This window comes from Bemisia tabaci, chromosome 1, assembly GCF_918797505.1.
Source record: "Bemisia tabaci chromosome 1, PGI_BMITA_v3".
Classification (NCBI taxonomy): Eukaryota; Metazoa; Arthropoda; class Insecta; order Hemiptera; family Aleyrodidae; genus Bemisia; species Bemisia tabaci.
Window position 1 is genome coordinate 89,739,476 of NC_092793.1, and position 19,247 is coordinate 89,758,722.

A 19,247-nucleotide genomic window follows, 5' to 3' on the forward strand; every position below is an offset into this window, starting at 1 on the left:
CAACCTCCTGCGATCCTGGGAGGAGGCAGTGTTAATCAATGCCATGAAAAAGAAAATCGTAAAATTTTATGAAATCTCTTTAAAGACATAAAAGATAAGATTAGATAAGAAGAATTTTTAGCTAAGTTCTGTTCAGTAATAAATGCTTGTAATTAATATTTTTCAGATTTTTTCAGACTCAGGGCAATATTACCTCCGCAATTCGCTTCCTCATTGTCTCTCAGTGTTATAAAGAAGCATTTCAAATTGCCAGAGCAAATAATCAACTGGAGCTTTATGGTGAAATTCTAACCGCAGAGGGTGATGATGATAAAATTAGTGACGAGTATCACAGTCTAGCAGTGACTTTTGAATCTCAAAATCAATATTTTTTAGCTGGAAAGTATTACTTTCTGTGCAAAGACTACCCTAAAGTAAGTAACAGGCTGCAAAAAAGTTTTCAAGTATCCATAATGCATCATAAATTGTCATTAGGTGGAAGAAATGAAGAAGTTGTGTTAGGAATGTGGCAATGTTTCATCTGGATTCTGCATTGTCAGAAGATTCCTTGCTGAACATTTTGCCAATCAAAGCACACACGGCTCAGTAGTGCCACAAATCGTGCATTCTTAATAAGAAAATTACAATTTGGAAAATATAAAATTTTGCATTTTTGAAGAGTGCCATTAACCCATTGACTGATTAATTAATTTTGGGTTTCTGCGCCCAGAATGAGTATTTAATTTTGGCCCTGATTTGCTAATTTCACCTTTACCCTATAAAATCAGATTTTCGGGACTTGTAGAGCCACTAACTCAAAAAAATTTAATTAGTTACTTATTACCAGACTGTGAAGAGAGAAAAATTGACTGGTTGATGAAAAGGATTTCCATTTTTATACATTTGTGTTGTTGAAATGTGTGAGGAAAAATTGAAAAAAAAAGTGGAAAATTAGGGAAAATCATGTATTTTTGACAAAAAACAGCATGCAACAAGAGAAAGGGGTTTGCAAACCCAAGAGGAAAGGCAGATTACTTATATTATAAGATTGAGTACAAAAAATAAAACTGCAACCAGTGAAAAACAAATAAAATAGAAAGCGTAACCTCAAGGAAAAACTAGAAAATTCCAAGCGTAAATAAAAATTAGGGCTATTTTCTAAACTTGAAAATTACCATATAATCGGGGAAATAGTGGACCAGATCGAGAAAATATATGGCGCTCCTTTCAGGAGACACCCAAAACAACACAATTAATGTTGCCAAGTGGCGCTCTCTATCGGGAGACACCCAAAACAACGCAAATAATGTTGCCAAGTCTCAGGTCGAGTGGGACTCGTCGCCTCAGATCCGGCCCAACGCAGCGCGGACGAGTCCCACTCGTCGCTTTCAGTCAATGGGTTAATTATTTTCTGAAAAAAAGTAAACTTATAACATAGTCCATACATATTTTAAATTTTATATCCCGAAAAATGGCGTCCACAGAAGTTCTAGGGGTTATTCAGGTCCATGCTTGCGACTCAATGTCAATTTTTAAGTCGGAGGTATGGTGACTCTGCCTCAATGGACTTATTCAGTATACAACTGATTGGTATTTTCCCACCCATCTGCTTAAAACATTCGTGTTTCCAACCGCATCTGTGGAACAAACAGTGGTATTAAGATATCTAGCCTAATCGCTGTCCAGTGTTATAGGCAGAACTAGGAACTTTAGGAAGGGGAGGGAGCAGAAAGGATATCAAGTTAGGGGGTAGAAAGGATATCAAGGATGGTTAGGGGGCAGAAAGGATATCAAGGATGGTTGGGGGGCACATAGAAACTCTCTTCTGAAGGGCCACAGCTCCGTTGATGGAAAGTTATATGAAAAGTGAATGTACATCTCCGATCTCTTCGGCATCTTCAAGTAGGGTAAAAATACTATGTTTTTAGCCAAAAATCGAAATGTGTTGCTCGAGCTCTTCGAAAAATATATCGACTTTTCGGTTTCTTTCTCAAAAAAATCACAAAATCGAAGAGATTTCAATTATTTACAGGGACAAATCTTATCGCAAACTAAAATCCAAATATACCGTTAAGAAGCTCTTGCTTTCAGCTTTTTAACGGTCTATAGATTTTGTAATTTGGAGCAACTGGCCGTCTATAAAGGGAATTATACTGCAATCATTTTAAGGAATTTTCCGCCAACTCGGACGGCCGGTTCCCTTGAATGTACCTCTTCTATTTTTGAAATTAAGAAATAAAATATGTACACCGTTAGTAAGACCACACTCTCAGCTTTCTATCGGTATAATAATTTTTGAATTTTGAGTAACTTAACGCCGGCACATAGGAATTTTTCGAAACCATGTCCAAAAACGCGGAAATCCGGGTGGCTCCAGTCAAAGTCAGTTTCTCGCCGCCCAAATGCACCAAAATCAAAAACCAACATGTCGTTAGAAAGCTGAAATTGTCAGCTTTCGCATGGTAACTTGGTTTTTTGTAGTGTTAAAAAATCTTGATTAAAAATACGAATCTTTGTCGGAGATGAAACCTTTGTAATTTAGCAACTCTTTTTTGTGGGGAGGCATCTCTTAATTTTACCCCGTCATTTTTGGGGAGAGTTTGGTCACTCTGAACCTACCCTGAGAGACCTGTGTCTCAAATTACACGTTATGAATCACACCTGTCTCACAATCAGTGAAAATTCATGGTTGCCAAATTTGGCCATATATCATAGCTGTTCCAAAGAGCCTCGCCAAAAAGGGGTGTTTTCTAGCCCCTTTTTGGATAACCACGTTGGTCAACCAGACAAGGCTCAAATGAAAGCTTGTGGTAAGGCAAACTTCCGGGTAAAGTTTTGACTTGAAGTGACACTTCGTTTCGGCTGTACAGCGTTTCCAATTTTTCATTTTTATATGCTAAAATCAAGGAATTCTGGACTATTAGTCCAGTGCATCATGGTTACATAGACTTGCACATCGGTCTCCCCAAAAATGATGGGGGAAAAATTAAAGTTCACAATAGCCTTTAATTGCGTTTCCATACAATCTCAGGGTCGTATTTAGTCTGTAGACTGATGTGCAAGTCTATGTAACCATGATGCACTGGACTAATAGTCCAGAATTCCTTGATTTTAGCATATAAAAATGAAAAATTGGAAACGCTGTACAGCCGAAACGAAGTGTCACTTCAAGTCAAAACTTTACCCGGAAGTTTGCCTTACCACAAGCTTTCATTTGAGCCTTGTCTGGTTGACCAACGTGGTTATCCAAAAAGGGGCTAGAAAACACCCCTTTTTGGCGAGGCTCTTTGGAACAGCTATGATATATGGCCAAATTTGGCAACCATGAATTTTCACTGATTGTGAGACAGGTGTGATTCATAACGTGTAATTTGAGACACAGGTCTCTCAGGGTAGGTTCAGAGTGACCAAACTCTCCCCAAAAATGACGGGGTAAAATTAAGAGATGCCTCCCCACAAAAAAGAGTTGCTAAATTACAAAGGTTTCATCTCCGACAAAGATTCGTATTTTTAATCAAGATTTTTTAACACTACAAAAAACCAAGTTACCATGCGAAAGCTGACAATTTCAGCTTTCTAACGACATGTTGGTTTTTGATTTTGGTGCATTTGGGCGGCGAGAAACTGACTTTGACTGGAGCCACCCGGATTTCCGCGTTTTTGGACATGGTTTCGAAAAATTCCTATGTGCCGGCGTTAAGTTACTCAAAATTCAAAAATTATTATACCGATAGAAAGCTGAGAGTGTGGTCTTACTAACGGTGTACATATTTTATTTCTTAATTTCAAAAATAGAAGAGGTACATTCAAGGGAACCGGCCGTCCGAGTTGGCGGAAAATTCCTTAAAATGATTGCAGTATAATTCCCTTTATAGACGGCCAGTTGCTCCAAATTACAAAATCTATAGACCGTTAAAAAGCTGAAAGCAAGAGCTTCTTAACGGTATATTTGGATTTTAGTTTGCGATAAGATTTGTCCCTGTAAATAATTGAAATCTCTTCGATTTTGTGATTTTTTTGAGAAAGAAACCGAAAAGTCGATATATTTTTCGAGGAGCTCGAGCAACACATTTCGATTTTTGGCTAAAAACATAGTATTTTTACCCTACTTGAAGATGCCGAAGAGATCGGAGATGTACATTCACTTTTCATATAACTTTCCTTCAACGGAGCCGTGGGGTCCCCGGGCTTTCTCAATTTTAAAGGAAGGCACAGGGGCACTTTCTGGATACCCTAAGCCCCAAAGAAGGTTCCGAAAGTCTCTTTGGGAAAATTTTGAAAAATTGACTCGTTCAAGAAGCAGTTTTAAGCTGCTCTTAGGGGCTGCTCATAATATATGTAATGCTCTAAGGTCAGGGAGGAGGGAGGGTCAAGGCGAGAGTTATGTCATTTTGTCTCTTTTTGTCAATGGGCAGGGGCCTCTGTCACAAAAGCGCCACAGAGGGAGGAGGGCTGAAGAATCCGAACCTAGCAGTGCACATTTTATGAACGGTCTCATAGCAAAAAATAGATGAAAATACAATATCAAAGGTGGAAGAAGTGTCACGCACTTACTTTTTTAAACTTACTTACTTTTTTACATGGAGTAGATTTCCGGGGGGGGGGGGGGGTGTAGGGATGCAGGCTCCTCTGGTATCCGCATAGTTTAATCTGAAGAATTAAAGATATTATTTCAGAATGGAAATGGCAAAAATTACTACGCCACTGTCCATGAAGTTTCTGCAGTTGATGAAATTATTAAAGACCGAATCTTTTGATTTGATAACGTTGGCTTGAAGATTTTGTGTGATTACCTTACAAGTAAATTACAGTCTCAACTAAATGATGAAATAATGTCTGGCGCTTTTAGCCATTTTTGCACCAAAAATTCAAAGATGTTATTCGAGCTTTGTCTTACTTTTTGTATCCTTACATAAGTGGAAAATGCGTCAAAAATATCTTCAATACGAGATTTCTTCAAGCAGGATTGGCAATCAATAAATATTTTTCCATTTCTTGTTTACAGGCATTTAAGTTGCTCATTCAAGCTGCAAAAAATGATTCAAAAAATCCTGAATCATTATCCTATGCAATTGAGGTAGTGAGCAGAACTGACAGTAATGCTATGTCCAATCAGTTAATTAACTTACTCCTCGGACATCTTGATGGGATTCCAAGGGTATGAATTCAAAACATTCGTTAGTAACGTTTTGTATGTGTCACACCTAATTTTCAATTATTAGCTTGCTACAGTTAGCAATTTAAAATCAGCTTGCAAAATGCCTAGAAAATACCCAGTTGGTCTAATGCAAACAAGAGGTACGTTCAACAGAGGACACTCTTCATTTGGAAAATCGCACAAAAATCACGTCAAGCACACCAGAAATGCTCAATACCCACTCCTTAAAGCACTATTCGCCCAGTTTGTATTGTTCTTTTTCAAATTTAGCACGTCTGCAAGTACCATTTCTACAATGATCCGCATTCAGGATCGCCCAAAAAGAGACCTACAAAAACAACCAATCTCGCAAACTAATTCTATAGTTTATTTTCAGCAGTTTTCAAGTGTAAGGTAGACGTAGTTGATCACTACCACCACCTGTACCACTACCACTGCTACTGCCACTGCTACTACTATTACCACTACTACTATCACCACCACTATCATTGCCACTACTATCACCACTACTATCACTACCACTACTATTACTACTACTGCCAATACCACCAATATTACTACTATCACTACCATTACTATTACTACTACTACGACCATCACTACCACTATACTACTACCACCTCCACTACTAACACCATCTCCACTACTATTACCACCTTCACTAATACTACCATCTCTACTTCTACCATTACTACTACTACCACCACCACCACTCCTACTACCACAAGAGTAGCATAGACAGCAGTAATTCTAAATCCTCAATGCACAGCCCTCACTGCTTAAGAGGATCTCTATGCATAATATTCTCTCTTACTCAAAATCCTAAGAGGATTGGTTGTCATCTCCTCCAAAGGCATGAAGAGTTACCCTTGAAGCATACTGGTCGAAGCATCAAGTCTTCATTGCCAAACTAAGAAATACCAGACAAGTCCTTCCTCAAAATGGAAGAGGCGAGTTAAATGCCATTGTGAAACGTTGTAAGATGTATTAATAAAACTTCTAAGAGACTTACAGAAGACATGAAAATCTGCAAAGCCCATTGCTCATCATCAATGCTAAAACTTATCAGAGCCTCTCCTAGGTTTTATTCATAGAGTGTCTCATTTTGATATGTGATAATATTTCTCTTCAACAGATTTTCATCAGAGTGCTTCTATTTTTCAAACTGTAAAATATAGTCTAGGAGCCACTAAGTCACACTCACGTGCCAACCTGAAACTTTCAGGGTATCCTCAGAAATCTCTGTTACAGATATGCCATGTTAGGTGTGGACTTTTACGTGGTCTGTCCGGAAAGGATCAGGACTTTTTGATTATCTCGGAATGTAATCCAGATATTGAGCTGAAACCTGGGATGGGCTTTGCCCATGTCCTCACCAATGCAGCCACACAATTGGGCTTTCACACCTTTAATCAGTCGATTGCAATCAACTGATCAAAGTGTGTGTGTCAAGTGCTATCATCGCGGTTTTTTTTTTTTTCGTGAAATGACCGAGCGTAAAGATCATAGAATTTGTATTAAATTTTGCTTTAATCTGGAAAATACTGCCAAGGAGACCATGGAAATGATTCGGAAAGCTTTCGGCACTGATTTTATGAGCAAAAGCAATATTTATGAGTGGTATAATCGTTTTAAATCGGGTCGTGAAACAGTCGCTAGTGATCCGCGGTCCGGGAGACCTTCGTCGACGAATTCTCCCGATAACGTGGAAAAAGTTCGGGAAGCTATTGCCCAAGACAGTCGGTTAACCGTGCGGGAACTGGAAGAGCAGCTAAATATCCCGAAGACCATCGTTACGGAAATTTCAACTGAAAAACTCGGGCTCCGTAGAGTGGCAGCGAAATTTGTGCCAACGCTCCGGCTCATTCCTCCTGTCTTGTGCAACAGTTTCTGTCAAAGCACGGTATTTCTCTGGTTCCACATCCTCCATACAGTCCAGACTCAGCTCCTTGCGACTTCTGGCTGTTCCCAAAGCTGATATCTCCAATGGAAGGGACTCGATTTGACTCCATCAATGACATCAAAGAGAGTACGACGAGAGCGCTGAAGGATATCCCAAAGGAGAGCTTTTTGGACTGTTTTGAAAAGCTCAAAAATCGCTGGAACAAGTGCATTGTGTCTTACGGAGAGTACTTCGAAGGAGATTAAAGCCACAATGTCATAAGGAAGCTCGATTTCTCAAAATCTAAAAAGTCCTGATACTTTCCGGACAGACCACTTAAGTATTTTCGGTCGTTGAAGTTGAATCTGAAGGTTGAAATGATCCTAAGCATCAGGGTAAGGTTTAAATCCAATGCGGCGGCCCAAATCACCCTTTCAGAGTAAAACAAATTTCTGCCGGAAATATGCTATGAAGGTGTTGATTCTTATGCATTTCTAGTCGTAAAATCCGAATGTATTGTCAGAAATTATTCTCAACATTAGGGTAAGAGCTAAATCTAATATGGTGGCTGAAATAACTGTTTAAGGTGTAACATTGCATTGGGGTCATGGCAATGCTCATGTAAATTTTTCGAACCTTTTGGATTTCCGAAATGGGAAAAATGTAATTTTTTTCTCAAAATAAGGGGCTCAGAGGTCCAAACTCAATGTATTGTTAGTGCAGAGCACTTTTGATCCTTTGACAATTTTGTGTATCTGTGTAAATCTTCGAGTAAATCGTTGATATCCGAGAGTACCTCCGGACCTACGATTTTGGACATGGCGGCCATTTTGAATATGTTGCCATGGGATACGGGCATTTTGATTGCTGGAAAAAGATGTCCCAGGGACTCGAAAAGTACACTGAAAGTTTCAGGGTGGCACGTGAAAGTGACTTCATGGCCCCTAGACTTATTGTAAATTCTCGAATCAACGTCGGCTTAAGAATTCGTCCTTAAAGGTTTAATTATTAATTGTTGGTGAAGATTTTGCATTTTTCATCTTCACTATATTAGGTGGAGACTGACACTCCTTACGCACCCTTCTTTTTCTCAACCACAACAATTTTCACTTTTAACGTGTGCATTTCTCTTAATTCAATTTGGTCTCTTCATTCCAGGACCCAAGGAATATATACCGACTTTATCTTGCAAGATCTCAGTTTAAGGAAGCCACCGAAACAGCTATCATCATTGCTGATAATGAGCGTGTAAATGGTAATTTTTTCTCATGTCAAGTATGTATCTTTATCTCAACGTCGAAAGGTGCAAATCATACATAATGGTATACTAGCACCAACATTGTGTTAAGCTGTTAGGCACTACACACTGGGACGAAAAGATGTCAAAACGGGACATTCGCTTATCGGACCATATAATATCGCCGAATCTTCTCCAAAATTGGCACTCGAAGTCGTTTTGGGACAAGAAATTCAATTTTATGTTCAATCTTTGGTTCATAGCAAAGATTCTGCAAAAAAAAGTGGCTGCCAAATCTCTGTTTTAATCCATTTGATAAATAGACTAGCGTGATTATGGTGGAGATTTAGGGAGCGTGTCATTTGGCTTTTTTCATTGAAAAAATGTATTAATCCTGAAATTGGGATACTTCTTTATTCAGAAATCCCCCCCCCCCATCTTCTCCCCTCTCGCGAAAACCACAGGTAAGTTCAACCAGGGGAACAAGTTCACTTCAATATGTCCACTCTCCATCCTAACTGACCCTTTTTGTTTTGGAACCATTTTGTTCGGGGGGTTTTTTTTTTCAAAAACTTTTCCTCTCCTATTTTTGCACGCCACTTTTTGAAGTCTTGTTTGTACGCGATGTGTAACAGGCACTCAAAAGTCCTGATCTGATGATGTAAGGGAGAAATTCTATACTTTAAAGACTCCAAATTTCACAAAGGGCTCTTCTGCACTCCTGAAATATTATTCATTTGAATGGGTCTATCGCCACACAAAAAACAAGTCAGAGGTGGCTTATTGCCACTTGAAATATTACACATTCTTCCATCAAACATGGTGTTGTGCAGGTCATGAGACACAGACAAATTGTCCACTTCAGCTGAACTTAAATTTTCGATTTCAGACTCGATCTCAGACACTGTTTCCGTCACGACTTCATACAATTCTTTAACAAATTAAAAGAAAAAAAATTAGTCTACAGAAAAAAGTGGAATATGGCCATTGCAATCATTATCCCACATAACAGATGAGCATAGCAGCAAGCTGATAAGTAGTGCAGCAGCGGCTACGACCCGACGCAGCCTGATGCACACAACCTCAACCGTCAATCAGCCTGTGAGAGCGCTTGTCTTTTAGCGATCCGCGCTCATGTTTTCGATTGTAACTTCCGAAGCCAAATAAAAACTGATATGACTGGGCGGCCATCGCCATGCATAGTTTTTAACATTGATGAGAAGACATCTTTGTCTTAATCTGCTTTTTCACCAAGTTTTACAGAAATTGATGTTCCAGGAGCCGGGACCGCATTTTGGTGCGGGACCGCCATCTTGGATTTTGAAATGTTGAAAATCTGACCAAAAATTCAAGTTCCCCGTCGAAAAATACCCCCTAACTCTTAGTACCACAAAAATGATCATGAAAATCAATCGAACAGGAGTCGACTTAGCATTTTAGGCCACGGCCGCCATCTTGGATTTTGAAATTTTAAAAATCCGACCAAAAATTCGAGTTCCCTGTTGAAAAATACCCCCTGACTTTTAGTATCACAAAAATTCGTCGAAAAATAACTCCCGAAACCTTAAATTACGTCTATAAGGCTGTGACGTCACGCGACGGGATTGAACCTGTTCGGCGAGGTGCGCGTAAACAACCGCGTATCCCCAATGCTTTACTATAGAGAGAAACAGCTTTTCGCTGTTGCGGGCGTCCTAGGTAGCGGATTGGAATCGGAATAATTTCGATCAACTCCTCACGACAACCACGATGTACCAAGTTGAAAGGAAATCGCTTCGGCCAATTTTTCTCTAGGTGGGGGGAGGGGGGCCAGAGTGAGTGTTAACAGCAGCTTTACATAGAGTAATGGTGCCCAAGGTCAATTGTATGGTGAAATTGTGATTTTAAGTTTAAGACTTCCTTCGATTTTGTACAAATAACCTGATATTATTCTGAAATGATGTGTTCGATAAATTTTTATGCGAAAAACGTCAAATAACTTAAGTTGTAAAGCGTGAAATTTTTTCTAAGAAAAACATTATTGTGAACATAAAGAAATCAAATTAACTGAAAAACACGCCCCAATATTTATTCATTTATTTATTTTTTTATTTCTTATACTCAGAATTATAAATGATTATAAGAATTACGGTATAAATGACTCAGTTTTTACCAAAATAAAATCGGAAAAGGGTGTAAATGAACTGTTGACAAGTGCTAAGGATACAAATGTCATCAGAACCTCCACAGTTTCACAAGAAGGTCTCAGTTTTGCACATTCCTCAAAAAGGTATCCGGCTCTAAAAGCAGGACACTAATATTAAATCGTCCAAGTATTGTATAAGCCCTTTTGGGGAGCGGGGTCTGAGATTGCCTGAAGAGGTCACATGGGGAAAGAGGTGGGGGTCGGGCCCAGGTTTATATGAACCCTCCACTTCTAGACATAATAATATTTTCCATTAAACATTTTTTATTTCAGCAATTTCCCAGGTTTTCTGCGTTATTTTGGGGATAATTAATTGGGAAAGGGAGGGGGGTGTCAAGTTAGGCTCATGTAATTTAAAAGGATGCCGAAAGGTTCGCTCACAGATGGCTTTAAGGAAGGAAAGAGGGGTCTAAAAGTTAAACAGAATAGGTAGCTTCTGCAATACATGAATGGATCTTTACGTATTAACAGTTGTGCCCGTCAACTCACTTAAGATTAGAGTACCTATAAAAGGAGTGTACGGACACATCAAAACATAGAGCTCTTAGGGCCCTAAAGCGCAGCCACATTTCCTTTATGAAAAATATTATCAAACTGCCGCTACCAGTCTTTAGGTTCCAATATCGAAAAAAGACGGCCAAGAATGTTGATGAATGAGCGTCCTTCTTGCAAAGTGAGAAAATTAGTGCAAAAACCATGTGAAATACATGCTTTATAAATGACGAATCGTGACAATTGTAATAATCATTGCTCTTGATGGTCTGTTGAGTTATGTTCAAACTATGTTTTTTTTTATTGTATTCTTCGTTATATATTTGCCATCTTGTTGAATTCTTGATGTATCTTTTGTTTGTTTGGGTTTTTAGCCCGAAAATTGTGAAATAAATAAATAAAATAAATTATAAATCATTCTGGATACCTAGTTTGTGTTCAAAGTTTGGTTGCCTCTTTGGGCCCCAAGAGCTCCATGTTTCGACATGTCAATACATTTCCTTTACAGGTATTCTAACCTATAAAGTGAATTCACTTGCACATCTGTTAATACCTTAAGGTCCATTCATATATTGTGTGATCTATTTTGATCGACTTTTAGACCCCTCTCCCCTTCCTTAAAGCCATTCATGAGGTAACCTTTCCGCACCAAGTCAGGCTCATGTCAAGTTAGCTAACCGATGGCTGTAAGGGAGCAGTATAATTTTTTGAAGAATGCAAAAAATGGGACCTTTTTTTGAAACTGTGGAGGTTCCAATGACGTCTGTGTCCTCAGCACTTTTCTACAGTTCAATCATAACCTTTTCCGACTCATTTTGGTAAGAAATAAGTCATTTATACCGGTACATTGCAAGGCCTCAGAAATTCCGAGGGAAAAAAAAAATACTGAGATGAGTTCTTTCAGTTTTATTTGATTTTTGTCGTTTAAAATAATGTTTTTCATAAACAAAATTTCGCCTACCCTAACTTTAAGTATCTAGCATTTTTCATGTAAACGCATGATTTCAGCGTAAGATAAGGTTTTTCGTTCAAAATCGAAGGAAGTCTAAACCTAAAAATGACAACTTCATCATAAAGTGGACCTTCGATACCATTAGTAATGAATGAAATCAACCCAAATTCTGGCAAATATGTTCTTTTTTACCAAGTGGCATTGATGGTCGCCAAGTCGCCTAGGGAGAGTAACATTTCAAACTTACATTTGATTTTGATGTACCATCTGGCTTATCCTTTCATAATCACATATCAAACAGTTACACGATTCTTAGGTCTAAGAATCAAAAATGCATCAGGTCAAGTTCGAACGATCATCTAGCAAAGCTACCAGCCCAAAAACCCTATCTCAATGCCTTCTTGGGTGAAAGATGCACGTTTTCTTCAGTTCCTTAAAATGAAAAGTCTCTTGTACCTACAAGAGCCGAGACTCACGAAGAATAAGAAGATTGAGCATCAATAAAACTTTTTTTTGTTGACAAAAGAGACTTTGAAGGGTTTGGTAAAATCAGTGTAAGGAGGAAGTGTCTGGGAGGTAAAAACCTCTTCATATCTTTAATGTTCATGTTTTTATGCTTAATTAAAAAAATTAAGTGATGTGAGTTGTATTTCGTTTTTAGTTTTTTCATTCTAATTTTTTTGCAGGCAATTATCGGAGCGCTCGTGATGTTCTATTTTCAATTTGTCAAGAGTTACGTTTGAATGGCCTGAAAATTAGTTTTGAACTTCTCAAATGTTTACATTTACTTCACTCTTACGCTTTAATTAAAATTCATGTCCGAAGGAATGATCACCATAATGCAGCCCTACTTTTGATGAAAGTTGCTGACAATATCTCTAAGTTTCCATCTCGTAAGTACTTCCAACAGAAACACCCATATCAAGACCTACATAAATTTGCTGTTTCCGATTTTTCGTTACCATCTCTATTTTACTAAGGTTGTCCTAATACCTAATACCTACATTGATGAGAACATACTCCGGGTTGAAATCGGGAAGAATCAATGAATTCTGAGGACCTTCTGCCTATTGCACCCTGCAGGGGCTTCTAATGTTTTGCACCTCAACCTACTACAAAGTGTGAGGTCGAAGTTTATAAGTGAGGGCTCTAACCGATTTTTGTCTCGTTCAAGAAGTCAAGTGAAATTGGGGGAACTTCATCAACTGAAGAAGTAATTTCGCTTAGAACTGAAGATAGTAGTTAAAATCCTTTGGTGTGCTCCAAACTGAGACTGCTGCGCAACTTTAATACACTGTAATATTTTAATTGCCAAATGAGCTGCTTTTTAGACAAACTCAGTGACTGCTGGTTGTTCAACGTTCCTGAGTGTAGGGAATCCGGCAAAGGTTAAGTATACAGGGTGATCCAAAAGTCCCTTCCACCCCCTCTAACTTTTTACCTAATTGAGGTAAAGATTTGAAACTTGGGGAATATTCCTAGGTCAAAGGAAGCTACTTTTTGGCCCCCCTAAAATTTTCAAGGGGGGCTCCTTAGGGAGGCAACGGCCCCCGACTTTTAATTTTCAAATAGGAAGACCCCCTTTGTGATAGCTCGTTCGAAAGAGCATAAAAAGAGAAAACTTTTCGCGCAAACCCGAAGTCAATACCTCAAACCGTTTCAAAATGGCGGCCGGTTAAAGTTCAAAATGGCCGAAAATTCACACCGGTTATTTGTCGATGGATTCGCGCGAAAATCGGTATGTAGGGGTATTTTGACACGAGAAAAACGAATTTGACGTTAGATTTTCAAAAAAACCGAGATTTCCAAAATGGCCGCCGGTTAAAGTTCAAAATGACCAAAAATTGATTTTTTTAGAAATCTAAGTTCAAATTTGTTTATCTTATGCCAAAATACTCTCAAATTCCAGGTTTTAGGCAAATCCATCAGGAAAAAACCGAGTTGACAATTTTCGGCCATTTTAAACTTTAACCGGCGGCCATTTTGGAAATTTCGGTTTTTTTGAAAATCTAACGTCAAATTCGTTTTTCTCGTGTCAACATACCCCTACATACCGATTTTCTTGCGAATCCATCGACAAATAACCGGTGTGAATTTTCGGCCATTTTGAACTTTAACCGGCCGCCATTTTGAAACGGTTTGAGATATTAACTTCGGGTTTGCGCGAAAAGTTTTCTCTTTTTATGCTCTTTCGAACGAGCTATCACAAAGGGGGTCTTCCCATTTGAAAATTAAAAGTTGGGGGCCGTTGCCCCCCAAGGGGGGCCCCCCTGAAAATTTTAGAGGGGCCAAAAAGTAGCTTCCTTTGACCTAGGAATATCCCCCAAGTTTCAAATCTTTACCTCAATTAGGTAAAAAGTTAGAGGGGGTGGAAGGGACTTTTGGATCACCCTGTATGGAATTAAGGTAACATCGTAATCACAGTAATGACCTCTTAGAAACAACACCCTCGTGAGTGTTTTTCAAGCTCTTCTGTCCTTCTGCTGGATTTCCCTTTGAAAGTATTCTTTGGACAGAAGCTTGTCTGCCACGCCGTCTTAAGAGACAGTTCCCAAAAAATGTTTCATAATTTACATCAATTGCACCAGCTTTTTAAAGAGGTGCTCGGTCTGTGCTTTGCAATTAATTGAAGTATCGATTCTTACTTGTTCTGAGGAAACTGACTTCACTGCATTTTGCAGAATTTGGGGAGTTTTAATAGGGATCATGTTCCCAAAAAGAATCACTTTGGTTCTATCTCGGTTCAAGCATATCTTCTAAATATTGAAGTAGCAATCAACCTCTCCTAAACAATTTCATTTAAAACATTTAACACTCGTCATGTGAAATAATTTATTCAAATATCCTGGACCCTAAGTAAATATCTGTAAGTTCTAAACTATTTTTTTCCCTTCTATAATTTTTTTAAATGTCTTTTTTGTGAAATCTCTCAAACGACTACATTGATCCACCACCATTGTACCATTTATCCATAGATACTGTCCAAATTCTCACCTCAGCTGTGATTGAGTGTCAAAGAGCTGATTTCAAAGCAGATGCTCTACAGTTTGCCTCCTACCTTATGAAACCTGAGAATCGTCAATTGGTATGAATCCATGCTGTTTTTCATTTTTTATTTTAAGTTTAGTAAGATTTCGTGGTACACATGAAAGAAGCAAAACGAGAAGCTGTATGAAACATTTGAAAAATCATTTAAAGCCTCGTGGGAGACACTTATGCTTCTGTTTTGGTTTTATAGCTGTTCTTTCATGGCTTGAGAATACGTGCAGAGTTATAAAAATTTTTTTGTTCACAGAGTGTACCAACTAAGTGGAGACTAACTTTAGGGGATTTTTCTGTGGAACATCAAAATGAACGGGAAAGTCCTTTACCAAAATTCTCCAAGAAAAGTGAAGGGTTTCCACTACTGGGAAAACCCAGGGAATTTGACGTTGACTCTCGAATTTTCGCTATTTTAATGGAAATTTGATCATTTTGAATATTAATAAGCCAATTTTTTTAGGATAGGATTGGTTAGTACTCAGTGAAGTTAGACAAGGACTTTAACCCCTAGATGACTAACCGGGTCTACGAGGCCCGGTGGCTTCTGAAGCCTTGTCTCGACAGCGCAACTGTTGAGGGAATTTGGTGCAACTGTCGCGAGTTTGTTGTGCCAACCATAGTTCCCTGTCTCGAGGCACACGCATGTGTTCCTGGAACTTTTAGGCAAGAATATTTGAACAACATTAATTTTTTTAGGTTAAACGATGTCAACGGAGGTAATTGAACTGATATTAATCAACGGGAAGTGAATATTGTGCATTATTTGGACCAGGAATAACCAAAAGCAATAACATAACACAGATATGGATAAAAAGAAAATATATTCGATAAAATTTTATTTTCCTGCTGTAGTGATAACTAAAATACAAAATTGATACTGAAATTTAGACAAATATTTCTAAATAATAACCGCTCAGAAATAAAACACCCCTAGTAATCTCCTGCTTCACGTGTAATCAGCGTTTATCAATTCAGAACACAAAGGTAAACAACTGTTCGAGGTTCCAGGTTTCTGACCTTGAAAGTTTCACTAATAAATGAAACATTTTTACAACACCTTCTTCCTTCTACAGTTGTACAAAATACCCTCAACAGTTGAGCGGTCGAGACAAGGCCTTATTTTTAGCGTCACTGCAGCTGTAATTGTCCGAGAAGTCTGTCCTTCACAAATAGCTCTACAAAAACCCTTAAAAACATTCTTGAAAAAAAAAAAAAAATTTTTTTAGGTACAGCAATTTTTTTTCATGTCTATCCCTTGAATGACTAACCCGAGCCTGCAAGGCCCGTATTGAGAGTATGCTGTTATTTGATAGCTGCGATGCTTTTGTCTCTGTTTTTTGAAGAATTTTATGATTTTCAAACTTCGTTTTCGACAACCGAGGTCCCAAAGTCTCTTTCCACCCATAAGCTGCCTCCCTCCTCCCCCTCTAGACCTCCTTCTCCTCTTCCCAGTCCCCTCAAATGTAGGAGCCTCTCATTATAAACACATTATGTATCTTTTTTGAGATTTTGTGGAAGTTACATTTAAGAAACATTATTACCCCTAAAAGTATACTTGAATTTGAGAGAGAGGGGGCAACCTTACCCACCCCTACCCCTCCCCCTGCTTCTGGTAGCCAAAAAAATTAGTACTTCCCACTTTGTTTCTTTCAAAGTTTTGCACTTACAAGGTTTCTTTTTTTAACTTTGTGAAAACAAAAGAAAAGTCTAAAATTTATTGTCGTTACTTAATGAATACTTCTACATTGTTTCAAATTTTTGACAAGTCATAACAAATTTTGGATGTTACAGTGAATTATAAGATAAATGCGATTAAAAATTTCTTGTAAAGTTTCTAATGGTTTTCCTGAGGTTTTGTTGTGATTGTCGCGGAGAAGTGGTCATGGCGGTAATATACTGTCTAAGAACTGTCAAGCACCATACGTTATTTTCTTACAACTAAAAGGTAGTGCCTTTTTCAAAAAAAGGTTCAAAACCTTTTTTTCAACGTGCTAAACAGTGAAAATGTCAGTGAGGTGACGTGTAACTCGGAGGTAGTCAATGTATCAAATCGTTACATAAATAAACCAGGACCTTTTGCGAGCTGTGTCTAATTTTTTTTTTAAGTCTTGAATGTATATTTTTTGATATAATATGCATTGAAACACCAGAAAACTATATTATTCAATTTAATTTGAGATTTGAAGCGTGTAACTCAATATTATGTCAGTTTGGTGATGCCATGCGTTTTAGTTTGTGGCCACTCAAGAGATAGCGCTTGTGTGCGGATTAAGGCATGACTGAGTGCGGAAGTGGAGAACGAACAAACGTATACTTGATAAGTCCACATACAGGGTGATCCAGACCACCCGTCCACTATCTTTTTCTCAAAAACGGCGGAGAATTGAGCCTCGGGACCAAAACTTTCATGGGGTAAATCGACCCCAAAGAATCGAATGAAAATATTTTCAGCCCCCCAAAATGGCCCCTTGGGGGGGTTTTGGGGGGGAGCCCCCCCGTTTCTCGAAATTTTCAAATAGGAAGGGTATGTTTTGACTTTGGATTCGAAATCTACGGCAAAAAATAAGAACATTTTACTCTTTGCACTTTTTCCCTAAACCCCCATTTTTTTGAGTTATGGGGCATTTACGGGCCTTTTTGGGGCGATTTTCAATTCGATGCTGTAAGCGGCCAAATTATCCAAATTTCAAAATCTAAAAATCCCCTGAGAGGAGAGGTCAATACCTTTCTATTGATGTGCCACATGACCCCTGTTGCTCAAAAATTTTGGGGGCCACGACCCCCCAAAAATTTTGGGGTTTTGGAGGGCCGTAAGTCGAAAATTTCAAATGGCAAGGGTATGTTTTGATTTCAGATTTGGATTCTACGCGAAAAGTTACGTAGAATTGATATGGCGCATGGCCTGTTTTCTCAAATATTTTTTTGCCCCTTATTTTCTCCAAAAATACACGGCTTCTTATGGGGAAATGGGGTTCTTCAGTAATTTGGAGCAAACAAGCCTTGCGCCATATCAATTCTACCTAACTTTTCGCGTAGAATCCAAATCTGAAATCAAAACATACCCTTGCTATTTGAAATTTTCGACTTACTGCCCTCCAAAACCCCAAAATTTTTGGGGGGTCGTGGCCCCCAAAATTTTTGAGCAACAGGGGTCATGTGGCACATCAATAGAAAGGTATTGACCTCTCCTCTCAGGGGATTTTTAGATTTTGAAATTTGGATAATTTGGCCGCTTACAGCATCGAATTGAAAATCGCCCCAAAAAGGCCCGTAAATGCCCCATAACTCAAAAAAATGGGGGTTTAGGGAAAAAGTGCAAAGAGTAAAATGTTCTTATTTTTTGCCGTAGATTTCGAATCCAAAGTCAAAACATACCCTTCCTATTTGAAAATTTCGAGAAACGGGGGGGCTCCCCCCCAAAACCCCCCCAAGGGGCCATTTTGGGGGGCTGAAAATATTTTCATTCGATTCTTTGGGGTCGATTTACCCCATGAAAGTTTTGGTCCCGAAGCTCAATTCTCCGCCGTTTTTGAGAAAAAGATAGTGGACGGGTGGTCTGGATCACCCTGTATTTCTTCCAATTTCAGCATGATTTAAGTTTTTTCCATGGTTTTTGGAGTGTCTCACTTATTCAATGTCAGTTTGGTGACGCTGTTTTCCATCAAAACTTTTGGTGCAATATGCAAGGAATATGTGAGCAAGTATTTTTTTCTTACATCTACAAGTGGCCTCTCGATCTAACTTCAATGATTCGTTTGATTTTGTTACTGTGAATTGGCAGGAAAAATTAATAACAGCAAAATGTCAGTTTGGTGACGTCACCAAACCTGACACGTCCAGACCAAACTGACACGTCAGGCTTGAAAAAGAAAAATAATCGTAAAGATATTGCAATGCACGTAATTAAATCCTATAGTATGGAGCTCTAAGATAACAGAAAAGTAGTCTTTAGCCTGATATGGCCAAATCACGTTTCAACTTTTTTTCAGAACCATTTTCTCCCATTAGCTGAAATCCACCCATATATGTGTGTGTGTGTGAGGGTGTGCGTGTGTGAGGGTGTGCATGTGTGAGGGTGTGAGAGTGGGTGGGTGTGTGTGTGCGTGCGTGCGTGGTGTGTGTGTGTGTGTGTGTGTGTGTGTGTGTGTGTGTACGTACAGTATGGGAGCCATCCAGGCAAGAGAAGTCAGTTTATTACATTTTGAAAGTTACACGTAAGTACAATCACAGACTTTTTGATGCCCAGACAGACACCATCATCAGTGAAAAAAAAAACAATTACCAATTCAAAAATGATAGCATCGATAAGCAAAAAAATAC

The 19,247-nt window shown here is 38.6% G+C and overlaps 1 protein-coding gene and 1 long non-coding RNA gene across 3 annotated transcripts in view; one reads left to right on the forward strand and one right to left on the reverse strand.

Moving 5' to 3' along the window:
• Nucleotides 1-19,247, forward strand: part of Oseg6 (intraflagellar transport protein Oseg6) — a 142,887-nt gene that overhangs the window by 112,069 nt on the left and 11,571 nt on the right. For both annotated transcript variants that reach the window (XM_072306455.1, XM_072306456.1), the window contains 5 exons: nt 167-413; nt 4,985-5,137; nt 8,178-8,274; nt 12,572-12,778; nt 14,861-14,970. In XM_072306455.1, the coding sequence (XP_072162556.1) occupies nt 167-413; nt 4,985-5,137; nt 8,178-8,274; nt 12,572-12,778; nt 14,861-14,970 (814 nt within the window). The remainder of the gene's footprint in view (nt 1-166; nt 414-4,984; nt 5,138-8,177; nt 8,275-12,571; nt 12,779-14,860; nt 14,971-19,247) is intronic.
• Nucleotides 422-19,247, reverse strand: part of LOC140226058 (uncharacterized) — a 39,763-nt gene continuing 20,937 nt past the window's right edge. Inside the window, exon 3 of the long non-coding RNA XR_011900881.1 lies at nt 422-1,616. This is a non-coding gene — a long non-coding RNA (uncharacterized lncRNA). The remainder of the gene's footprint in view (nt 1,617-19,247) is intronic.